This window comes from Micrasema longulum, unplaced genomic scaffold, assembly GCF_059751315.1.
Source record: "Micrasema longulum isolate JH-2025_06_02 unplaced genomic scaffold, ASM5975131v1 h1tg000161l, whole genome shotgun sequence".
NCBI classification, from domain to species: domain Eukaryota; kingdom Metazoa; phylum Arthropoda; class Insecta; order Trichoptera; family Brachycentridae; genus Micrasema; species Micrasema longulum.
In genome coordinates this window covers 144511-166329 of record NW_028277366.1, presented here as the reverse complement: position 1 = coordinate 166329, position 21819 = coordinate 144511, and the positions used below count along the sequence as shown (strand labels likewise).

Sequence of the window (21819 nt, the reverse complement as noted above, 5' to 3'; positions counted from 1 at the left end):
TTTTACGAAAACGCTTTTTTTACTTTCAACCTTTACTTTACTCTTTGTGGAGCAACTGGCTCTTATTTATCTTAAATAACTTATCAAATACAGTACTCAACAAAAATAAAACATTGTTTATCAAAAAAAAAAAATACATAATCAAAATTTCTCAATTCATGAATAAGGCTTCGGTAAAAATTACAATAATATTATAAATAATATAGAATTAATTAAATTCTCGATCAGTATACAGACATATTTTATAATCTAACAATTATTTATTTAAATTCAAATTAATTGATTAAGCCAATGACTTGTTTAAACCATTTTTTTTATTACAATCATAATTCTTTGTTTATAACAAGAGTAAAATAAAACAATCTTAATGACATATTGATATAAATGCATCCCATAAATAATTATTACTGATGACTGTATTTTTAATAAATATTATTAATAATAAAATAATTATCTTTTTTTTATTTTTTAGTGCAATGCATTTAAAATGAATAAATTTACCTCGTAGGTCAAAACGAGATTATAACTTACTAGTAAACAAATAAATATCAACTTCATAGAATCGCAAACACCATTTTGTTGATGGGAATTAGTAAATTTTATTTTCTAAAAGGAGCAATTCGAGTTTACTTAATTAATAATTATCGTTAGTATTTTATTCTAGCATGAGTCGCATAATCATCTTTAAGATTAATAAAAACAAAATTAAATTAATATCACCATCTTCTTTTAACCCGAGATATGAACAATCACAAATATTGGTATCAATCCGTATTCCCCACACCTTTCTCGCATAAAAACAATTTAATTACATTACAGTCTAAAATTGACTTATACAATCTACTGAACATGTCGTCGCCGTTTAAACAAAAGTAACTAACCCTAAAAATGATAGTTGGGAGTTAAAAATGCAATTCGAAGCAAAAAATATGTGCTTTTCGAGGCAAACGTTACCAAGGCAAATTAATTATAAAAAAAGTTGTTTTTTACTATGTGACTATGTTATTATTATATTATCGTCATTACGTGCCTGCTCCCTAGTTAGAGCATATGGTGTGCACTATGATCCTCCTGGCATCCCTTTCAGCTGCCAGTGCATCCTCCTACGTCAAGTTTACGTCCCGTAGTTCTGACATGAACTGCCGACGAGCAGTCTGCAGCGGACGTTCAGGACGTCGAGAACCTGATGCCTTGTAAAGTAGCCAACTGTGGTTAAGGCTCTCAGGAGGCATCCGCAGTTCATGGCCTAGCCAATCGTATCGACTCAGCTTGATCACAGTTGTCACCGAAGTTTGCTACGTCCGTTCTTCTATTACTTCATCCCTTACAACGTCAAACCACCGCACACCAAGATTCTTCTGAGACATCCATTCTCGAAACTCAGAATACTGCTGTTTTGGGCCCTAGTGAGGTGCCACGATTCGCATCCGTAGAGAACAGGTGTTAGGCAGGCGTTATAAAGGCGGAATTTGGTTTTAACTGAGTACAAATTTGGTCTCCATACAGCCTTCATACTGTTGAATGCGGCGCCTGCTATTCCTAGCCGCACTCCCAATTCTTTTTAAAAGCTGCCATTTTCCATAACGTATACTCTTAAGTATTCATTTAAATAAGGTATATTATTAAATACCGCATGAAAAAAATTATGTTGAAAAGATTTATTTTAATGAAAATTAATTTTAAACAACGACATCAAAATAATTATTCCAAATGTTACCTTTCTTTCACAAGCTCTCTTCTGTTTTTTGGGTTACTGACTTTTGCCTGAACGGTGACGATATTTTGTAATTTCATAAATACAGGTAATTTTTTTTCATGCATTTCGTATACTTAATTATATTTATATTGCTTTTTAAAAGTAAAAGCTGTTACGATACTAGTTATGTTTTGGTTATTATAACATTAACACTGAAGCTGATGACAATTTCAAAGTTGGTATAATATATCTTCTACCATATTATTGATTGATTAAAACACATACAATTATTATTTTAATGTTTATCTGTTTAGATTAACTGCTCATAGATATTCGTCTATCAATTTTTACTTTTCTAAACATACTTATGTGTTTAGAAAAACATCCCATTGCGTACGATGTCATATTGTAACATATTTTTAGACATAAGCCATGTGAAGAAATCTCACAATACATACATTTTATGTTAACCCCTAGATAAATACAATGAAATAGCTTTGAGCTTGTGAAAAGATTTAAATAATCATCCCTGGCACAAACAGTTTATCGGTATTTTAAAACCGTATTCATTTTCTCTATGTATAATTTTTTAAAATTTAAATCATCTTTAAGATTAGTTATTCATTCTACTAGTCGTAAGCGTTTGTTCCCTGTGATAAATGTTGACTAAAAAAATAAGAATTAAAGCAAATGATTCACAATTTTTCGACTGCTAAAATTGTAGCTAAAACAACTTTTTCAAGCCATTTCTACAAGCATGGGTTTCTCTTGTGGAGCAAGAATGATAGTTGTTGTTGGGTTCAAACGCTGAGCCAACCTGTGCCTAAGTCTGTACAGGCAATAAGATACACAATGAATTACAGCTAAGACAGTTAGGCACAAAAGGAAGAAGCATACAGCTTTTCCGGGTTTATTCCAGTTCAGACTCGGGTAAATATATGGTCTTCCATGTCTGAAATACAAAGAAACACAACTCAATAAAATCACTATAAATTAGACCAACCATAAATCTAGCTACCGTTTTTAAATAAAACAAGTTTGATTTAGTATCACAGTTACAAAAAAAGTCCTCAGGGTTTAATTTTGGGTCTGTTGTTTTTACTCTGAAATAAAATAACTAAACACATGCACGTGATTTACAAATAGTGGCAATTTTCGTTAAAGTCTAATCGGCATTTCATGTTTGCAAATAGAAATCAAGTTGCATTAGAGTTTTGTTTCAGACTCGATAATTAGTTTAATATTATTAATCTTAATACCCATTCGAACTTATTCTTCTTTCTTCTCGAATTCATATAATGTCCATGCGGCTCGACTGTGGAATCATCTCCCATCCACCATCAAAGATGTTTCTACGGTTTTTCTATTAAAATTATTACATTTAGTCGCAAACTAACTATGTGCTTAAGAGTCAAAGCCTTTAACGCTCATTATGTGGCTAGGTGTATGCCATGATAGTAAATTACTTTTCGACGCCCATGTTGACAGTATCATAAACAAGTCATCACGAACGCTTGGCTTTGTTATGCGTAGCTCTACGTTGTTCATCGTGGCAAAGACACTCAAAATCATTTGCGAATATGCATCACAAATATGGAATCCTATGTGCAATGTGCAGATATCACGCATTGAAAATTGAAAATGTACTAAATAAATTTGTCAAGTACATGTGTTTCCGTTGAAACTTTAATTTAAATCCGAGCAATACATTCAAATACGCAAAAAAAACACCCATTTAGTCTGCAAAAACGTCGCAAAATAGCTGATATAATTTATCTGTCGAAAATTGCCCCTGGTTCAATTGACTGACCTGTCCCGAATGACTATCCAAACTCTTTATTGATATTCCTCCAAAAGTTCTTAGGAAAAAAACCATAAAACCTTCTTCTTCATATTCCCCTTGTTTCATCCAATTGTAGGCAAAATTCGTATTTATGGCGAACTTTCACCAATTAAAATGTAATGGCAAAATTATTAATCATAAATTGATTTATTTGCGAATAATCATAATGAGGTGCGGCGTTTGCTTTCGAAATAAGTCTAATGTTTTTATTTTTTTCTTTTGGATTAAGATGATTTGTTTTGTTTCATATATAAAATAAATACAGCCGTTGGTTACCTAAATAAAGAATACAAATAAAAAATCACTTTTGAAAAAACGTCTTCTTTCTATTCCGAAATCTATCCTCTTTTCATCTTTCCTCTTTATTCCCTTTACCCGTTGACTAATAGTATTGATTGAAGGTAATTTAAATACAAATACAGTTATTTATGTTTTTGTTTTACGTATCTTTAGATTTTTATTTTATTTTCTAGTAAATACGTTTTGAAACTTAAATTGTATGAACAAGAGTTTTATTTTATTGACCGGTTGGATGAAATCGCCATTGGGAAAATAAGCCCGCTAATGTACAATTTAGAATAAGCACGAAGAGTTAAATAAATAATTTAATTCAAAGACAGCAACATTACAACTGAATTAAAATTCTACTTAAAATGACGAAACGCCTGAGAAACGCAGAGGATAAAACCATTTTAATCGTTTAAAAAATTATAACTAAAGTCATTCTGATGCACTATGTTTACGAGTTCTTTTTTTTAAACAAAAATAATAATATTTCCATTCGTATAAATTTACTTAAATATTACAATACATATTGTAAACATTTTCAATGAGTTGTGAAAAACCCACCATTAGAAAATTGTTATCAAGTTGTAATATAATGATAATTGACAGGCGCCGTGGCGCAGTTGGTTAGACGGCCAACTGTGAAACTAGCGTCGCGGGTTCGATTTCTGCCAGTTGCTGGAAAATAATTCAAGAAATATTTTTTTCTCAATTGTCTGGGTGTTGTGGTGTATTTTTCATCACCTCCTTCTATATCCTCTCTTTCCCACCTGTTGACAAGCCTCGAAATGAAGTCTTAGCTTGTTATTCCTTTTAAAAAATAAAATAAAATAGAGCGGGCTTCGAAATTCAGACTTTCGATCCCCGAGTTGCAACACTGGCTACAGAACCACAACTTGGTTAAAGAATTTAAGATTTCGTTTTAAACACTTTCCTACACACACCGCTATACAATGTAAAAAAAGAATCTGAAGAAAAGTAAAGTAAATGTTATTGAATATTTTTATATAACCACTTTCCGACTTTTCTATGTCTAACGGTTTTGAGACGTACCCGTCTCTTCGTAAGGACGTCAATCAAACCAACATGCGAAACCCACCGTACAACTTTACCATAGTTGTTGAACAAAAATTTAAAACCCATGCATTTTAATAAGCAATCAAAATAAGGTAATTACAGAAGGGCCAATTTAATAGGTCACATTTGACACTTCATCAAAATTCAACAACATAACCTTGTAAGGACGGGTATAAAATATTATTAATTTTTTCAAATTTAGAACTGCACAATTGCTTAACTTTTTTCAATTACGATTGCATATTTATTGTAATAGTGACAAAAGAAGGTAATTTTACGATTTACTTTCACTAATACACCATTCTAAACATAATAAACTTTTTCTGTTCTAAACGTCGTTACAATGTTGCATCAGTGAACCCTTTTTCTTTTTAAACACTAGGGATGTTACCCAGAAAAATTAAAGGTTGATAATTTTGTTAAATTATGTACTTATCTTATTTTGTTCCTTAAATTTACGATAGAAAATAATAATAAGACAGGGATTTGACTAATGATTTTTAAAATAAAATTACAGGACCTATAAGTACTTTTTCATAGTAACTGAATTCAATTCACATATATTATGTTTGAAGTCCGAATCGATTCATTCACTTTAATCGATGTTTTTAACTCACTATGAAGCTAAAACCGACAAACGTCAAATGTGACCTATTAAATTGGCCCTACTATAGGTTGATAAAACATGTTTACCTGTCAGTGCCGCCACAGACGTAGTAGATGTATGACGCGATGAAGTATACTATAGCAAGAACGACGGGGTTCAGGATATGGATGAGGCGGCAAGGGTGCATCACCATAAACATATCTATCAGCATCATTATTGAGTTTCCAGCGTGAGTCAAACAGTTAATTGCGTCCAAGGGATGCGTTTCTGAAACCAAACGAATGGTAAATACTTGCTTTCGATACTTGTTCGTGATATTTTACTTAAACATAAACCATAATATTATCATATACATTGAATTAATTTCAAATTAGTGATATCAAATTAGGACTGTTGTAATATGTCAATATTAACAGCTCCCCAGGGAGTTGAATCCAGTCCTTGTCTACAAAATTTGGACAAACTCAAAATATTGTTAAAGAAATATTGATTTGAAAAGTTGCTTGAACTGTAATATTTCAATATTCCTAGACATTGATCACCTTACCTTCATGTAACAGATAATTAATAAAAAAATTGATGTACAGCTTCGTCTGTCACTTCGGTTCAATCTCCCAATAATACCTGATAAATTATTTTGTTAATACAATGAAAAAGTCACGCATGAATTGTAAAATAAAAAATAAATATATAAATACGTCATCCTGTTGAATTAAAACAGCGTTTAAAATCGATAAACTTACTTGGTTCGTAAACTAGAGACCAGTAAACTAAGCTGACAACTAGTGCCATGTCTACGGCCAGGTTGTGAAGAGCCCAATAGATGTGGTGCACCTTGGAAAGTTGTCTTGTTTCATCTAAGAAATAAAAATAAACAATTTAAATCTACTGTTCTGTAAAGTAATATCAAATAAGAAAAAAAAACGTAATACACTAGGCTTAGGGCCAGTTGCAACGAAAAAGGGTTAGTAAAATCGTTGCGTTTCGTCAGAATGGTCAAAATTGTTGCATGAAACACATTTTTCCCGTTTTGATATAAACGCAGCAATTATTAACTCAGTGCAGTGCCAAAATACGGCGTTTATTGGCAAAAAGTACATGCATATTTGCAATCTATATGAATAAAAGTTTTTCGTATGTGTGTCCTCGATAAACTGAATAACTGTTCGAGTGATTTACTTGCGGTTTTTAGAGAAATGTAGATCTTTGCCACGAGCGTGTTTATAGCTATTAAAAATTGAATTTATTAAGTAGACAAAAGTTAGGAGCGTAAACGTTTTTTTTATCCATAACCAGGGTTGTATTCGACGAGAATGCATATAATAAAAAAATGTAACGATGTTATTTTTTAGTGCAAAAAAAGTTTGTTTTTGAATGTTTACAAACAACATTCGTTTTTAATACATCCCAATCAGATTATTTCCTTAAATTCCCTTTGATTTTACCCGTTTATTTCTTTTCACTGGAATTTTAGTGATATTAAAAAAAAGTAAATCAAAACAAAAAAAATATTATGTTTACGTGCATATTTTATTTGGATTAAACACAATAATTGATATCGAACTTTCTTTGTGTTCATTTAATCTAAATACGAGCATGTACTCAAATCTAGATAGCAAAGCATTGCCGGGTTCAGCTCGTACAAAATAAAACATAATAGGTGTTTGACGTGTAAAAATTGCGAGAAAATATTTCTACTGAGCAGCTTCACTAGATACAATAATCTTTGTTCTGAAGCTACATATATTATATATACCTATGTTATATAGGTATATACATATGTCCATATGTATATATATAAAGGCTAGGTATATATTGGCGGTCGGTTTTTTTTAAAAATAAAACAAAGCAATTTTACTTTATATTTCAGACCAATGTGTATGAGCAAGGTTCCGCAATTGATTTCTGACCAAAAAAATAAACATATAAAACGATAGGTAACGATCAACTGGTTCATCTTGAACTTACCCTTGACTTTCGATTTCTTGATCCAGGTGGACTGAACTATCATCAGCGCTAAGACGGATTGTAAGGTGCAGGCTAAGAAGCCCCAATTTGTGAGGAAAATGAACCATTTCCAGGAATTGTTCAGATCGTCACCTTCCCAGCGGCGATAGTTGATGATGCTGTAGAGACAGATGGTAAGGAATGTCATCGCCAGGAACCAGCGGTACAGGAGGTACCAGACATTTGGTCCATCATTACTTTGCCACTGAAAACAGAATATAATATTATATCCATTGATTACAATCTAGAGAAATTACGTCTGTTTGAACCCCTTAACTGTTTTGAATATTACAAAATCTTATACATTTATTTTACCCTATTTCTGAAATGACAAGGAGAGTCTCGAAATGCTGCTAGTGTCAGGTACAACACTAAAACTGTTTAAATAGACTCTGAAAGATTCCTTTAGTTTCACACATTTACCATTATTTTGTATAAACTAATTCAATTCAACCCTTAAGAGATTACATCAAGATAGTTAATGTTATGTTTTTGTTATTTTATTGTACGTTTTATAATATAAATAGTATTAAAGTACATAAATTAAATACAAACCAACAATTTTTTGAGTTGGTCCAAATTTTTGTGGACATGGACTAGATTCAACTCCCTAGGGATCTGTATATATTAAAATATTACAACAGAGACGAAGAACATTTGTGAAAGGTAATATTGAAGTCTAGGCATCTACAGGGCTTATGATCAGTCATTGGATGGTTTATGTGGCCACTTTACACACTGTGTAACATTCACTATTCTGCCCATATTTGAACATCTTCATTCCTCCAGTTCTTTCTTCTGTTGACGTTTGTGAAGTTAAAGAGCTGAAACCTTTATTTCTGCGGGTGAGATTCATGTGATTGAATTATTTCACCTACATACTAGGCAACGCCTGAAAATTTGTTTTCAATTTCTATACGTCTTCATGGACCAGGTGGATTTATCAACAATTTTTTGAGTTTGTCCAAATTTTTGTAGACATGTATGTAGGTATAATAATTCAATCACTTTAATCTCACCCGCATAAATAAATGTTTCAGCTCTCTAACTTCACAAACATCAACAGATGAAAGAACTGAAGGAATATAGAAGTTAAAATATGGGCAGAATGGTGAATGTTGCACAGTGTGTTAAGTGGCCACTTAAACCATCCAATGACAGGCCATAAGCCCTGTAGATGCCTAGACTTCAATATTACCGTCTTACAAATGTTCTTCGTCTCTGTTGTAATATGTTTATTAAATATAAACAAAAATCGTAGTGTTTAAAACTTTCTGTACATTTTGTTAAGTATATCTGTATATTAAGTCTTCCTTGTTTATTCTCACATGTAAAAATATTTTTTAAAAAAATGTTAATTGTTAAGTGTCCTCGGCACAGGTAACCCCGTCATTATTTTATTGTTAATCTTTGATTAAAATGCAAAAAATGAATAAAAAGATAAATATCATTTTGGAAAATTCTGGCCATTTTACATTTTTAGGATGAGGTCAATTACTATGCATGTCTATAATTTTAAACATATACAGGATGTTCTTTAAACCCTGTCACATCCAAAACCACGATGATCAGTATGAGCAAGAAGACATATTGGCACATTAAAATATTTTTTTAGAACGAATAAATTAATAAAATATCAAAAAAAGCAAATGGTTGCTTACTTCTGCAGGGGTAAAACGAGTTGGGGGAAGGGGGGAGTCTGGCACTGCACCGCGCTCCCCTCACTTCTCCCCTCACTGGAGAATTAAGAAAAATTTTGTTTTTTTCATTATTTTATTTTTAAAAATTTTCTTTATTCTAAATATATTTTTTAATATGCTTATATGTTTTCTTGCCCATACTGATCATCGTGGTTTCGGATGTGACAGGGTTTAAAGAACACCCTGTATAAAACTTATCTGTCCATATCTGTTAGTATTTTCATAGGTGTTCGAAAATTTAGTATCTTCTATCGAAAATTCCTTATGATGAAATTTATTCTGTCGCTTTTAATTATTATGAACTTATAAAATTATACTATTATTTGATTAAATTATTACCTGGCACCTTTCAAAATGATGTGGCCTTATTTGTTTTTCGGCTTGTGGACAAGAGGAACATTGTCCTTTCCACGGACTGTTAACCATTATTTCCTCCTGAGAAGGATGCAGTCAGAGAGCCTAGAAGCAAAAAAGAAAAAAATATGTAAATTGGGATTACCTTATTTATGTTCAAAGCATTGTTCGGATACTGTAGTATTTGCATCTCCTTTAACTATTATTTTTGTATTTTTTTCGTATATATTATGTTTACTACGGTGATAATAAAGGTAAAGGTGCATTGGTGTAAAGATTGTCCTGACGAAGAGCCGGGTACGTCTCGAAACCGGTAGACATAAACAGTCGGTAAGTGGTTATATTTAACTCATATTTACTAACATCAATTGAGATTATCTATTACGCGAAGAGGAATAATAATCACCTTTCTACCTATGTGTGAATAATACATAATTTCATCATCATTCCTTTTCCGCACCAAATTATGCATAGGGCACTGCATTGGTACACCAATCGCAGCGTATCTTCATCATTTTGTTACGTGAAGGTAAGATTATAAGTCTTACGCTTCAGGTACCAGTCCAGGGCCTATAAAATATTCTGGTGTGAAAACACCCTTTTAAATAAATATTTCATATCAACCATTTTGGGAATCGAACCCGAGACCTCTCGTATGGTAGGCGAACGCGCTGACCATTACACCACGGGGCCGACAAATAAACATAATAGAGTAAATGATTATTAAAAAATATTGCTGCGTTTTTAGTCTTTAGTTTTGAGAATGTAAATGAATTTTAGTTTTAATTACTTCTAATTTTCTCTTCTCTTTTCTTTAAAAAAACAATTGGTTTAACTCAATATTTAGTATTACGCAAATTAATTTAATTAATCTACACGTTTATTTTATATAATTCTTGTAAGATGGTGGAGTTGTATAAATTAGGATATATAATTTGAAGAATGATACTAATGCTTACTTACAAATTGGATGCATACTTGCTGAACTTCCCAATAAAATAAAATAAAAACAATAACTCCATATCTCTTGATATAGTTGGATAAAACTTAATACTCAATTATTTCGATATAAAATATCAATCAAGCTTCAGTTTAGTTTTACTATTTTATTTATTCACCAACGAGCGCTTTTGTCTAAGTAGGCATCTTTAAGACTGGTGAACAATTTTTATATAATTTTTTTTATAACCATTTTTAGAGGATATAAATATATACCAATTTTTTTTAATTTCACAGTCATAAAAAGACTAGTTCGCAAAAAGGGTAAGTTTTTATATTAAGTTTAAAAGTTTTGACTTCGACTCAATTTGAGAAAAAGAATTATTTACTAGTTGAAAAAAAAATCTCTTCTCAATAAACAAAATAGTTAAAATAAACAAAAGTTTGTTTGATATTAAATATAACAATTATTAACTTTCTAGTTAGTTAAATCCAATTAAGATAGATTTTTACATACTCAAAATACGAATATGGCATTTTAAAATGTTTTGAGAATGTCAAATCTTTTGAAGAATCGGAAAGGGATTTTTTTCCAAGGTTCATAAATGTTTTACTTAAGGATGGAAAACTTCTTTGAGACGGGAAAGTAATCAGTTGGAAGAATAAAAGAAATATGTACGTTCAAAGAAGATTTTTTATAATTTATTTATTAAAAGAAAACAACAGCCATATTAACAAAATAAAATATTCACATTATTTATTGTGTATGCCGACAATTGGTAGAATTCCATATTTAATTTGGTAGTGTATCCAGAATAAAACAAGTTTATTGGAGTGTAATTCTACTTTTTCTTATTTTTTATAAAATATACAAAGGATATATTGTGACGCGTTTCGTCTTGTTAAGACATTTTCAAACAAACTTTATTTTATAAAAAAAACAATATTTTAATAAAACAATATTTTATAAAAAATAAAGTAGAATTACACTCCAATAAACTTGTTTTATTTTGGATACATTACCAAAATAAAATATTTACAATTAAATTGAAATTATAGGCTAATTATAGTTCTTTATATATTGCTAAACACTATGCCAGAAAAGAAAAAAAAAACCGAACCTTTAAAAAGCCACTCCGCAACATTCCACTCGTAAAAAAATAATTTAATATAACATACAGCTAATAATGCAAATATTAAATATTATAAAATTGCAAAATTGGTGCCAAGCAAGTAAAGCTTTCAAATATCGGAACAAAACCGGGTGAAATATTAATATTAGGAACAAAATGAACCACACAAAAAAGTCAGATTTTTCGAAAAAATCACAAAAAATTAGGATAGTGAGCGATTGAAATGTAAACTCAAAATAATCTGTCATTCAAAAAATGCTACTAAAACCATACAAAATATTCATATAGCTAAATTGCGAAAACAAATAAATGACATTCCGTAGTATGTAAGAATAAAATGACTAATCATAAAAAAGGATCTATATTATATCTCGATCGAAGACCTAAATCACTTTAAAGTTTTTCGACCCAGTAGTTTAATTTTATTATTCTCAATTAGCGTCAAATCTAGAGCAAGTAAGCCGTGGTGTAAGAAAATGAAACCAAAACCAGTGGAAAACATAGAAAAAAAAATGTTATTTTGAATGCAATAATGCCGTCATAATCAAAAAGGCAGCTCTTCGACAAAAATCACAAAAATAGGTTAAATATGAGGTAATGTTGTACAAGAAATTTCGAACCATCGATCAAACAGCAATACAAAAATGGTTTTCAGGATGAAAAACGACATGTTTTAAAGTTCTTAAATCTTAAAGCCCGGTGGCTCAAAAACATACGCGGGTGGCGGTGTTGGTTCAAATTAGACCCAGTTTTAAATGTCACCTTTTAGGCATTTTTGTGGGTTTTACATTATTTTTCTTTCATCGCAATATGCTCTCAATCATTAAAAGACTTGTGGTAAAGTTTGGTGTACAATATTTGACGATTTAGCAAAGGAAATTGATGTATAAAAAATACTTTTGCCATAGTCGATCATTTAGAATGGGTCTAATCGGACGCATCTCCGGTGGGGATAAGTTAGAGGAATACCTCTGTATCTAGAGATTCAAACAAAAACAGAGTGCGATATGACACTCTGGTTTTATAAAAAACTATTAACGAACTGTATTTTTACTTAAGATTACTTACAGTTTTTAATAATTGGCATAAAGTTGATTTATACTAAAATGCGTCATATCTCAAAATGGGATTTTTTCAAATAGCTGCTTTTTTACAAAATGGTGGCAAAATACGTGTCAGCGTTTATTTTGTAAACAGGACTTCAGTTTAATTTTTGTTAAAGCTATTTTCTGTTCCATAATGCAACAGCAACTCGCGTTACTCCCACAGGGTCACCCGTAACTAGTAACAACGAACACCAACTTTTAATTACGGTTTTATATTTCAATATCCTGTATCAGGGTTGCTCTTTACACACAACCAATTGGCTCTTCTTCAATTATATTTCCTGTATCAAATACTACAAAGGTCGTTTGTATTCATTATCATAAAGGACGTCAAAAAAATCAAGCTAACAATGCTCCATTTTTATTTCTTCGCTCCTTCGTATCATTTTCGATTTGCTTGATTTTTATATTTAGCTGTAATTTTTTACTTGCGTCCAGATAGCAATTAGCATGAATATTATAATTTATTTACTGTTTTTTAAATCATATCTAAAGTCTTAAAAAGCTGTGCTACATATTTTTTTTACACGCGGTGATGTAACATCGTGTTACCTCAAGTAAAACACAGAATATTCTGGAGACATTTGAAAGAAAAAAAAACAATGCACACATACTGTTAAATAATTACTTCCCCATAATTTATACAAATATAGTATAATTTAGTCCTATTATAGAAAAAAAATTAAATCATAAAAACGCCGGTGATAAACTAGCGTGCACTGCCGTTTACTGCCAAAAACCGACTGATTGAACGAATTTCTTCTTTTGTTTTTGTGTCTTTAACATAAACACTGATCACAGCTGGGCGTCTTTGTCTTCCTTGTTATAAACGGCTTTTCAGGACCAGACCGCGAAACTTCTGAGGAAGATTCCTCACAGTAAGCTTTTAAAAAAATCAAAATATTTTTTTTCCGAAGTCTTTTTTTTGGGAGTAAATTTTTAATTTCTTGAACTAGCATCCCTTTCGCAAACTTCTACCCCTCTCCTACAAAAATATTGATATAGAAACGTATTTGTCCAACGAAGCAACACGCACCAGACGCGAACAAGGGAAGCGACTGGGTAGGAGAGGTAGGTCCTAGGTTCGATTCCTGGCAGGGTGGACGTGCAATCGATTAAAAGGGTGGTTCTACACTTTAATATTTCAACGTTCCTGGACTGGCACCAAGCAAGGTTGATCACCTTACCTTACATGTAACAAAAATGATTTAGATACGCTGCGATTGGAGTGCCAAAGCAGTGCCCATTACACCACTAGGTGTGGATTAGGAAATGATGATGATGAAGATGATAATACCCTATTGTTTAACTTTTTCACCAACGCATCCATAGATTACATAAAATGTACCCTCTCGGATTTTTTCATTTCATCTTTTATAAATCGTATCGCAAAAATACCTTATTTGAATAGAAACAGTACTTTTTTTGATGTTTTAAATATTAAAATTATAAGCACTTAATTTTTGAAAAGGTCTATGCACTAATTAAATTATTGCACAGATTTATTTTTTAAATACGTATGTATACCTAAAAAAATTAGGTAGGTATACGTACAGGTTAGGCGGGCGTAAATGGCAATTGGAAGAAATGATTCACAATTGACCCCAATGTATTTTGGCCAAACTTACAATCTAAAATTGGAGACATTAATTTTGTCAATTTTATCTCGGCACGTTGTCAGAATTGACAAAATTATATCAACTCTTGTATGAAACATTTTTTGTTGCTAAAAAAGTTCTAAATTGAAATACATACATTGATAGCTCAATTTTTAAAGTTTTTGAGTAAATCGAAAAAATGCATTTCAAACTAAATTGCAAGCAAAATTTTTGATTGGAATGCTTTCAAATAAGGTATTTGGCCTTTATGCGTCAGTTTGAAAATTGCCATCATAAAAACATTGATATTGACCATATTATAACGTAATAAATTGCAACTTTTAAATTTCAATTGCCACCTTTTGGAAAAGAACCGACGTAAAATTTGGTAAGGCATCCAAAATAAAATAGTTTTATTTTATTTTATTCTACTTTAAAAAAATATGTATCTACAAGTGTGACGCGTTTCGTCTTGTTAGGACATTATCAAACTAACTTAAATATTTCCAAAGTTTCCTTATACACTTAAACCAATTGCTGTTTAATTATGATATAGCTAGTGTGCTAATAGTTTAAGGGAGTATTTTTGGATAAACCAACATAAGAAAAGTAATTAAAAATCAATTCGGGTATACTGAGTACATTTTATTATGTACATTATGGGTATATTGGGAAAACCTTCCATTATTTACAAATATTTGTAGGGGTACAGCCTTAGAGTATATACTCTAAGGATACAGCTTTTAAATTAATATAATAATTAGATGTTAATATTGATTTAATTTACAGAGGTTTATTTTAAATAATAGTCGAAACGGAGTTTTAGTCCCAACACTTATGTATGGAAGTGAAACATGGAACTGGCAGAGGAAGGATGAAAGCCGAGTGAACGCGGTTGAAATGCGATCTCTTAGACGAATGTGTGGGAAATCAATGTATGACAGGGTTACGAATGATGAAATCAGGCGAGAGTGTAAATCTGAGTCAAGTATAATTGATAAGATTAAGAAAGGGTCTCTGAGATGGTTTGGTCACGTAGAACGAATGGACGACGAGAGAATGGTAAAACAAGTATATATGGCAAAAATGAACGGCAACGTTAGACTAGGACGACCAAGGAAGACGTGGCATGATCAGATAAACCAAAATCTTAAGTCTGGTCATGTCAAAAGCAGATAGAACCGAAGGGCATGTATGACAAGATGTATGAATGTGGAAGAGGCTAGGATTGTATGCCAGGATAGACGTGTGTGGCGGTCCATTCTCTCTGCCTACCCCTACGGGGAAATGGCGTGATGGTAGTATGAGTAGTAGTAGTAGTCTAAACTCCACATTGGTGTTTTATTGAATGATTAATAGTTCCAACTGTTTTTTTAATATTTTTCACCATTATTCACCTAATTTCACCTCCTAGAGTGTCATTAAGATTAACAAATAACAACAGAGATAAATAACACTTTATAGAAGGGAATATGGAAGTCAAGGCATTTACAGGGCTAATGACATGTCAATTGCTAGTTGAAGTGGCCACTTTACACACTGTGTAACATTCACCATTTTGCCTATGCTTTAACATCCATAATTCAATTCTTCCATCTGTTGATTTTAGAGAAGTTAAATAGCTGAAACCTTTGTTGTTGTGAAAATATTAATCTGATCGAATTATTTTACATACTAGGCAACGCCTAAAAACAATTCTCCAATAAATTGTTGAACTGCTTCGTGAACCATTTGTTTTCAGGCGTTGCCTATTATGTGAAATAATTAAATCAGATGAATATCTCCACAACAATAAAGGTTTTAGCTTTTTAACTTAACTAAATTTAACAGATGCAATAATGGAAGAAATATGGATGTTCAAACATGGGCAAAATGGTGAATGTTACACAGTGTTGTAAAGTGGTCACTTTAAGCAGCCAATGACACTTCATAAGCCCTGTAAATGCCTAGAACTCCATTTCCTTTCTCTAAAACGTGCTCCATCTCTGTTGTAATTTGTTAATTGAATTAACCTCCTCTTGAAAACGCTTAGCGAGTATCTAAAACATCAATGTTCTTTGCAATATACAAATTAGAATTTGGTGAAGAGTATGCAAGATGTTTAATGTACTACGAAATTTACATAATAGTTTCAATCGAGTAATTTTCGCAACATTGTTTGCTTTTTTTTAACCGTTGGCTCCAATCAACTTTCTCTTTATGCTTGGAGATTAACTTTTAATAAAAATCTCAACTAGTATTTACCGGTTTAAATGTAAATCGATTTCCAAAATCGCTAGTTACTCGCTAGTAAACCCCCTACGTGGTAAAATGGTCACCTGATCGGAGCTGATCTGGATGGTATCGATCTGTCTATTAACCAATTTCGTAATAAAAACATAATTTTACGTTTATTATGACATGTTTTCAAGTCGAGTGGCAACATAGTCAATACCTTTGGAACAATATACTTTAACGTACGCTGAAACAAAATAAAAAGGAACCATAAATATTATAACTGCCATACGTTACAGAAGTACATGTAATACATTACATTACTCGTACATGTGTATAATACATTACATTACATGTTTATAATATGTAGGTATTTTTAATGGTACAAGCGGTCGTTTCGCATGGCGAATTTTGGCCATACGATTGTATACAGGTGTTCTTTTAACCCGGTCACATCCGAAACCACGATGATCAGTATAGGCAAAACAAATATTAGCATAAGAAAAAAAATATTTAGCATAAAGAAAGTTTAAAAAAATAAAATATAAAAAAAAGCAAATGGTTGCTTACTTCTGCAGATGAGAAGTGAGGGGAGCGCGGCACAGTATCAGATTCCCTCCTCCCTCTCCTCGCTTCTCCCCTGCAGAAGTAAGCAACCATTTGCTTTTTTTTACATTAAAAAAAAAATATTCGTTCTAAAATAATATTTTATGTGCCAATATGTCTTCTTGCTCATAATAATCATCGTGGTTTCGGATGTGATAGGGTTTAAAGAACACCTGTATACAAAATATGGCAAAAACAATTCGTATGTTAGTCTACATATTCAATTGAAACAGAACGGGCAGAGACGAATGAATTTGTAATATTTTATCGATGGCCAGCAAACGCAATGTAAATCTGTAAATGCATAGAATTGAAAATATGTGTTTGAATGGCATGTGAATAGTGTAAATTTAATTTTGAATACTGTACCTACAGTCCTACCCAATTTTTCAAAAATGTACATTTTTTTAATACACCACCGGACCTGGCAGACGTTGTTCTGCTCGAACGTTGACTTGCCTACTATTCATCATCATCATCCTTTTCCGCAATGGTGCATAGGGAACTGGATTGGCACACCAATCGCAGCGAATCTTGATCATTTTTGTTACATAAATGTAAGATGGTCTGTCTCACGCTTTAGGTACCCCAGTCCAGGGACTATGAAATATTGTTAGTTTAAAATCATCCTCTATAATAAATATTTTATATCAATCATGTCAGGAATCGAACCCTAGACCTCTTGCATGTTAGACAAACGCGCAGACCATTACACCACGAGACCGGCATTGCCTGCTTTTACCTTGGAAAAAGACTTTTCATTTAAAAGCAGGTACCTAAGTACTTGTTTATGATTGAATTCCAAAAGTGAAAATTATTAATGGGTCGTGATGTTGCTTGATGGGGAAAAAAAATCATAACACAAATGTAAGGTAAAAAAAAGTAATCTGTTAATTTCTCTAAAATTTTATTGTGCACGCGGAAACATTGATTGACACCACAGAGTAGATAAGCAAAGGGTCATTTAATAAGAGTAATTGAATTAATGAAATTTGAACTTAAAATATAAAACAAATTTTATTTGACATAAAACGGATATTTTTATATTGTGTTAAATAATACTTGATGTTTTAAAGATAATGTCATTCAAATGTCCCCCACGGCGTTGTTTAATCTGAGGTCTAATTTTCATTAATTATTTCATTAGATGAGCAAAGTAGGGTAAAAAAATTTACTACTTTGGCAACACTAATGAAATTTCCATTTTGTTTCTTCGACAATCTGACAGATGGAAACATAATTTAATTTTTAAGTAATGCATTTGTTATATTCACATTCATTTGCAAATTACAGATGAAATATGATTGCATCCTGTTTCTTTAAGATCCTAGCAGTATTTCTAAACTTTAAAAGGACACAACACGGCATAGTTGAATTCAAATAGAGTTGCGTACTAGCGACGTCTACAAAGAAACTAATGGGTCAAAACGTAAACCTACTCATTTATGAGTAGTTGAGTCGCCTTCTGTTTGATGTGCATATGCGGTTTCTGGGCTATTCTTAATTCTATGTCTGAGTATAAATATTTTTAAAAATAAAAAAAGTCTCAGTATGCCTTAAAAGACAATTCTATGAGTCGTGTATCGTGTATATTGCCGGTGACGACATACGGACTGGAAACCATATCTGTGACACAGAAAAGGAACCAGAAACAAAAATGCACGCGACGAATCACGGCAAGACAGATGCTTGGTGTATGTCAAGAGACAGAATAAGAAATGAAGAAATAAGGCGCTGAACCGGAGTCGTAGATATCACGGATCGTGTAGCAAAATTGAAAATGGCAGTGAGCAGGAAACTTGACGAGACAAAGAGATGGCAAAATAAAATGGAGACCGCGGGCAAACAAAAGAAGTGTTGGAAGGCCACAAAAAATATGGGTCGATGACATTGCCTCGATAGCCGGTAAAACATGGATGGTGGAAGCGGGAGATAGGAAAGAATGGAGACATTTGGAAGAGACCTTTGTTTAGCAACGGAGAGAACAAGGCTGAAGAAGAAAATTAAGAAGATGTTGGTTGGTATGGATGTCTTTGCATACCACCTCGTTTTCTTTACATTCATAAATGTTTTCATGGACGCAAACCGATTATTCCGACTTTCGGCGTGTTCATTTAAAGTGGCCACTCAAACTAGCCAATGTGCTCAAATACTTTATTGACCCTTTAAATGCCTGTCTCATTGCCTTTCAATAAATGTTCTCCATCTCTGTTGTAAAAATATTTTAATCAGACACCGTGGCGCAGTTGGTTAGACGGATAACTGTGAAATTGGCGTCGCGGGTTCGATTCCCGCCAGTTGCAAGAAAAAAATCAAGAAAGATTGGGCTAAGTGTTGTGATCTATTTTTCATAACCTTCTTCCATATTCCCTCTTCCTCTCCTGCTGACATGCCTCTAAATAGAGGCTTAGCGGGTTAATCCTTAAAAAAATAATCTTAATAACTTCCTAGAGGGTAAAAATCCGTCTTTGTCTACACAAATTTGGACAAACTAAAATTATTGTTGATAAAATCAACAAGCCCAAGAAGAAAAAAAAATAACATCTGAAAGAATTGAAGAAATGTGTGAATGTTACATAGTGTGTAAAGTGGCCTCTTCATCTCTTCGTCAGGACACTCGCTACGCCAACATGCAAATACTAAAATACACTTTTCCCTTTAACATCACCGTAGTATACTACATAGTATTTATGTAAAGACGAAGGGACAGGTACGTCTCGAAACCGGTACACACAAAAAGTCGGCAAGCGGTGATATATTAATATTTACTTACATTATTTAAAATGTTTGACCACAATAATTATAGCTGTTGGTTATCCAAATAAATAAAATAAAACAAAGTGAATGCTTTCAACATAAATGATAGTTCTTTATCTCCGCGTAATATGTCGATGATTTACTGTTGAAGAATTGATGAAATGATTAATGCGTTTTTTTATATGCTATTATTGTTTATCTCAATGAATTAACACACACAAAAAAAACTGAAATTCATAGCATGTTCACCATACAAAGAGGTGTCGAAAATGCTCGCTTTCGTCTACTAGACATTCCGTTTTGAAGACTTGTGATCAAATTAAATAATGCATGTAACGTAAAAGCAAATACAATATCTTGTATGGCAGAACATTTTCTTTCGAATGACGTATAACCATTGTTTTCCTTTTATTGACCGTTTTTTTATTTGGAGAATAACTTAAGTGTAAAAATAATAGTATAAGAGAAAAAATCTAAAAACTGATAGTGATTTAAGGTTTTTTTAAACGGTAGATGCTTATTTTTATTCCATTTCAATTTTGCTTTTGAAAGATAAAATTAAAATTGAAAAGATTAATAACAAGCTCAAAGTAATTACAAAAAAACCAATATTTAAATTAAACCAAAAATAACAGGTAAGCAAGTTATATTAAAAGCATCCGTAAGCAGATGTATAACCGGTAAGCAAGTTATATTAAATCTAATCAGTATTTAAATTATTTATAATCGAAAGTATACAATAAAAATACACAATAAAAGTAATTTTAAAATGAGGTTAAAAAACGTGCTCAAATGCTCAAAAAAAATTTAAGAAAAAAAATATACTTTATTTATTTATATATACGCCCAATGGGCATTTTTATGGACATATTTATGCATTTAAACTTATCATAAAGGAAAGTAGAAAGACACAATGGTATATAGAAGACTTGGTGGGAGTGGAAGCGGGAGAGAAGTGTTTTTTGAATTTGATTCAGCGATCGTTTGAAAGAAGAGAACTTGTTATCAAAGAAATTAAGACTGGTATGTGTGTTGGCAGACCTAAGAATTCTGGGCATAGGGGAATGAAAACCATAGTTAGTTCTATGGTTATCGGTATGAAAGTTTTGTCTGAGGTTTCTAGTTGGGATATTTAATTTGAATTTACACTTAAAGGAATTTCAAAAAAGAACCGATGATAAGCAATAATAAAAGAAACTTAAAGATAAGTCATCTTCATCATTACCTTTTGCACCTAATGGTGCATAGGGTACTGCATTGGTACACCATTTGCAGAGTACCTTGATACTTTTTTGTTACGAGAAGGTAAGATGATCAGCTTTAGGTGCCAGTCCAGGGATATGAAATATTCCAGTGTGAAAACACCATTTTTAATATATATTTTTATGACGACTATGTCGGGAATCGAACCCGAAACCTCTTGCATGGTAGACAAACGCGCTGAGCACACCACCTAAGTTAATTGAAAAAACAATATAAAAAATAATAACAAATTACTCTAAGAAAAGTTAAAAACAAAAAAAAGAAGTAATTCTAAACTATTTTGAAATTACTCCGCCTGTGACGTCAAAAGTTCTCTACTGTGAGTTCTGCTGATAGGTGAATTGGCTTTCCGTAAACTGTAAATCTATCACAGCACTCTATCATTGGTTGATTCACAAGAACTCGTGACGTCATTCAAATCAGTTCATTTTTATTATTTTTTTCATACATTTATGAGTAACTTCGCCGAACATTTTATTTTATTTATTTAAAATACACTTTTAGAAAAAAATATACTTCTACAATCTTATACTTACAATCTAAGTTGAATTTTAGGTTAAACATTTATCAAAAAGACAATTTTAAAAAGTACAATGTTAAGATATTTATAAAGCCAAACAATAATATTTATGTA

The 21819-nt window shown here is 31.9% G+C and overlaps 1 protein-coding gene across 1 annotated transcript in view; it reads right to left on the bottom strand.

Annotated features, from left to right (window-relative positions):
- Positions 1-2192: 2192 nt before the first annotated feature.
- The window catches only part of LOC148284074 (protein rolling stone-like), a 34112-nt gene continuing 14485 nt past the window's right edge, over positions 2193-21819 (bottom strand). The window contains exons 2-6 of the mRNA XM_088242724.1: positions 9555-9674; positions 7477-7720; positions 6252-6365; positions 5595-5775; positions 2193-2648 (exon numbers count right to left, since the gene is read on the bottom strand). Of these exons, the coding sequence (XP_088098850.1) occupies positions 2435-2648; positions 5595-5775; positions 6252-6365; positions 7477-7720; positions 9555-9641 (840 nt within the window). The 5' untranslated portion in view covers positions 9642-9674 and the 3' untranslated portion in view covers positions 2193-2434. The remainder of the gene's footprint in view (positions 2649-5594; positions 5776-6251; positions 6366-7476; positions 7721-9554; positions 9675-21819) is intronic.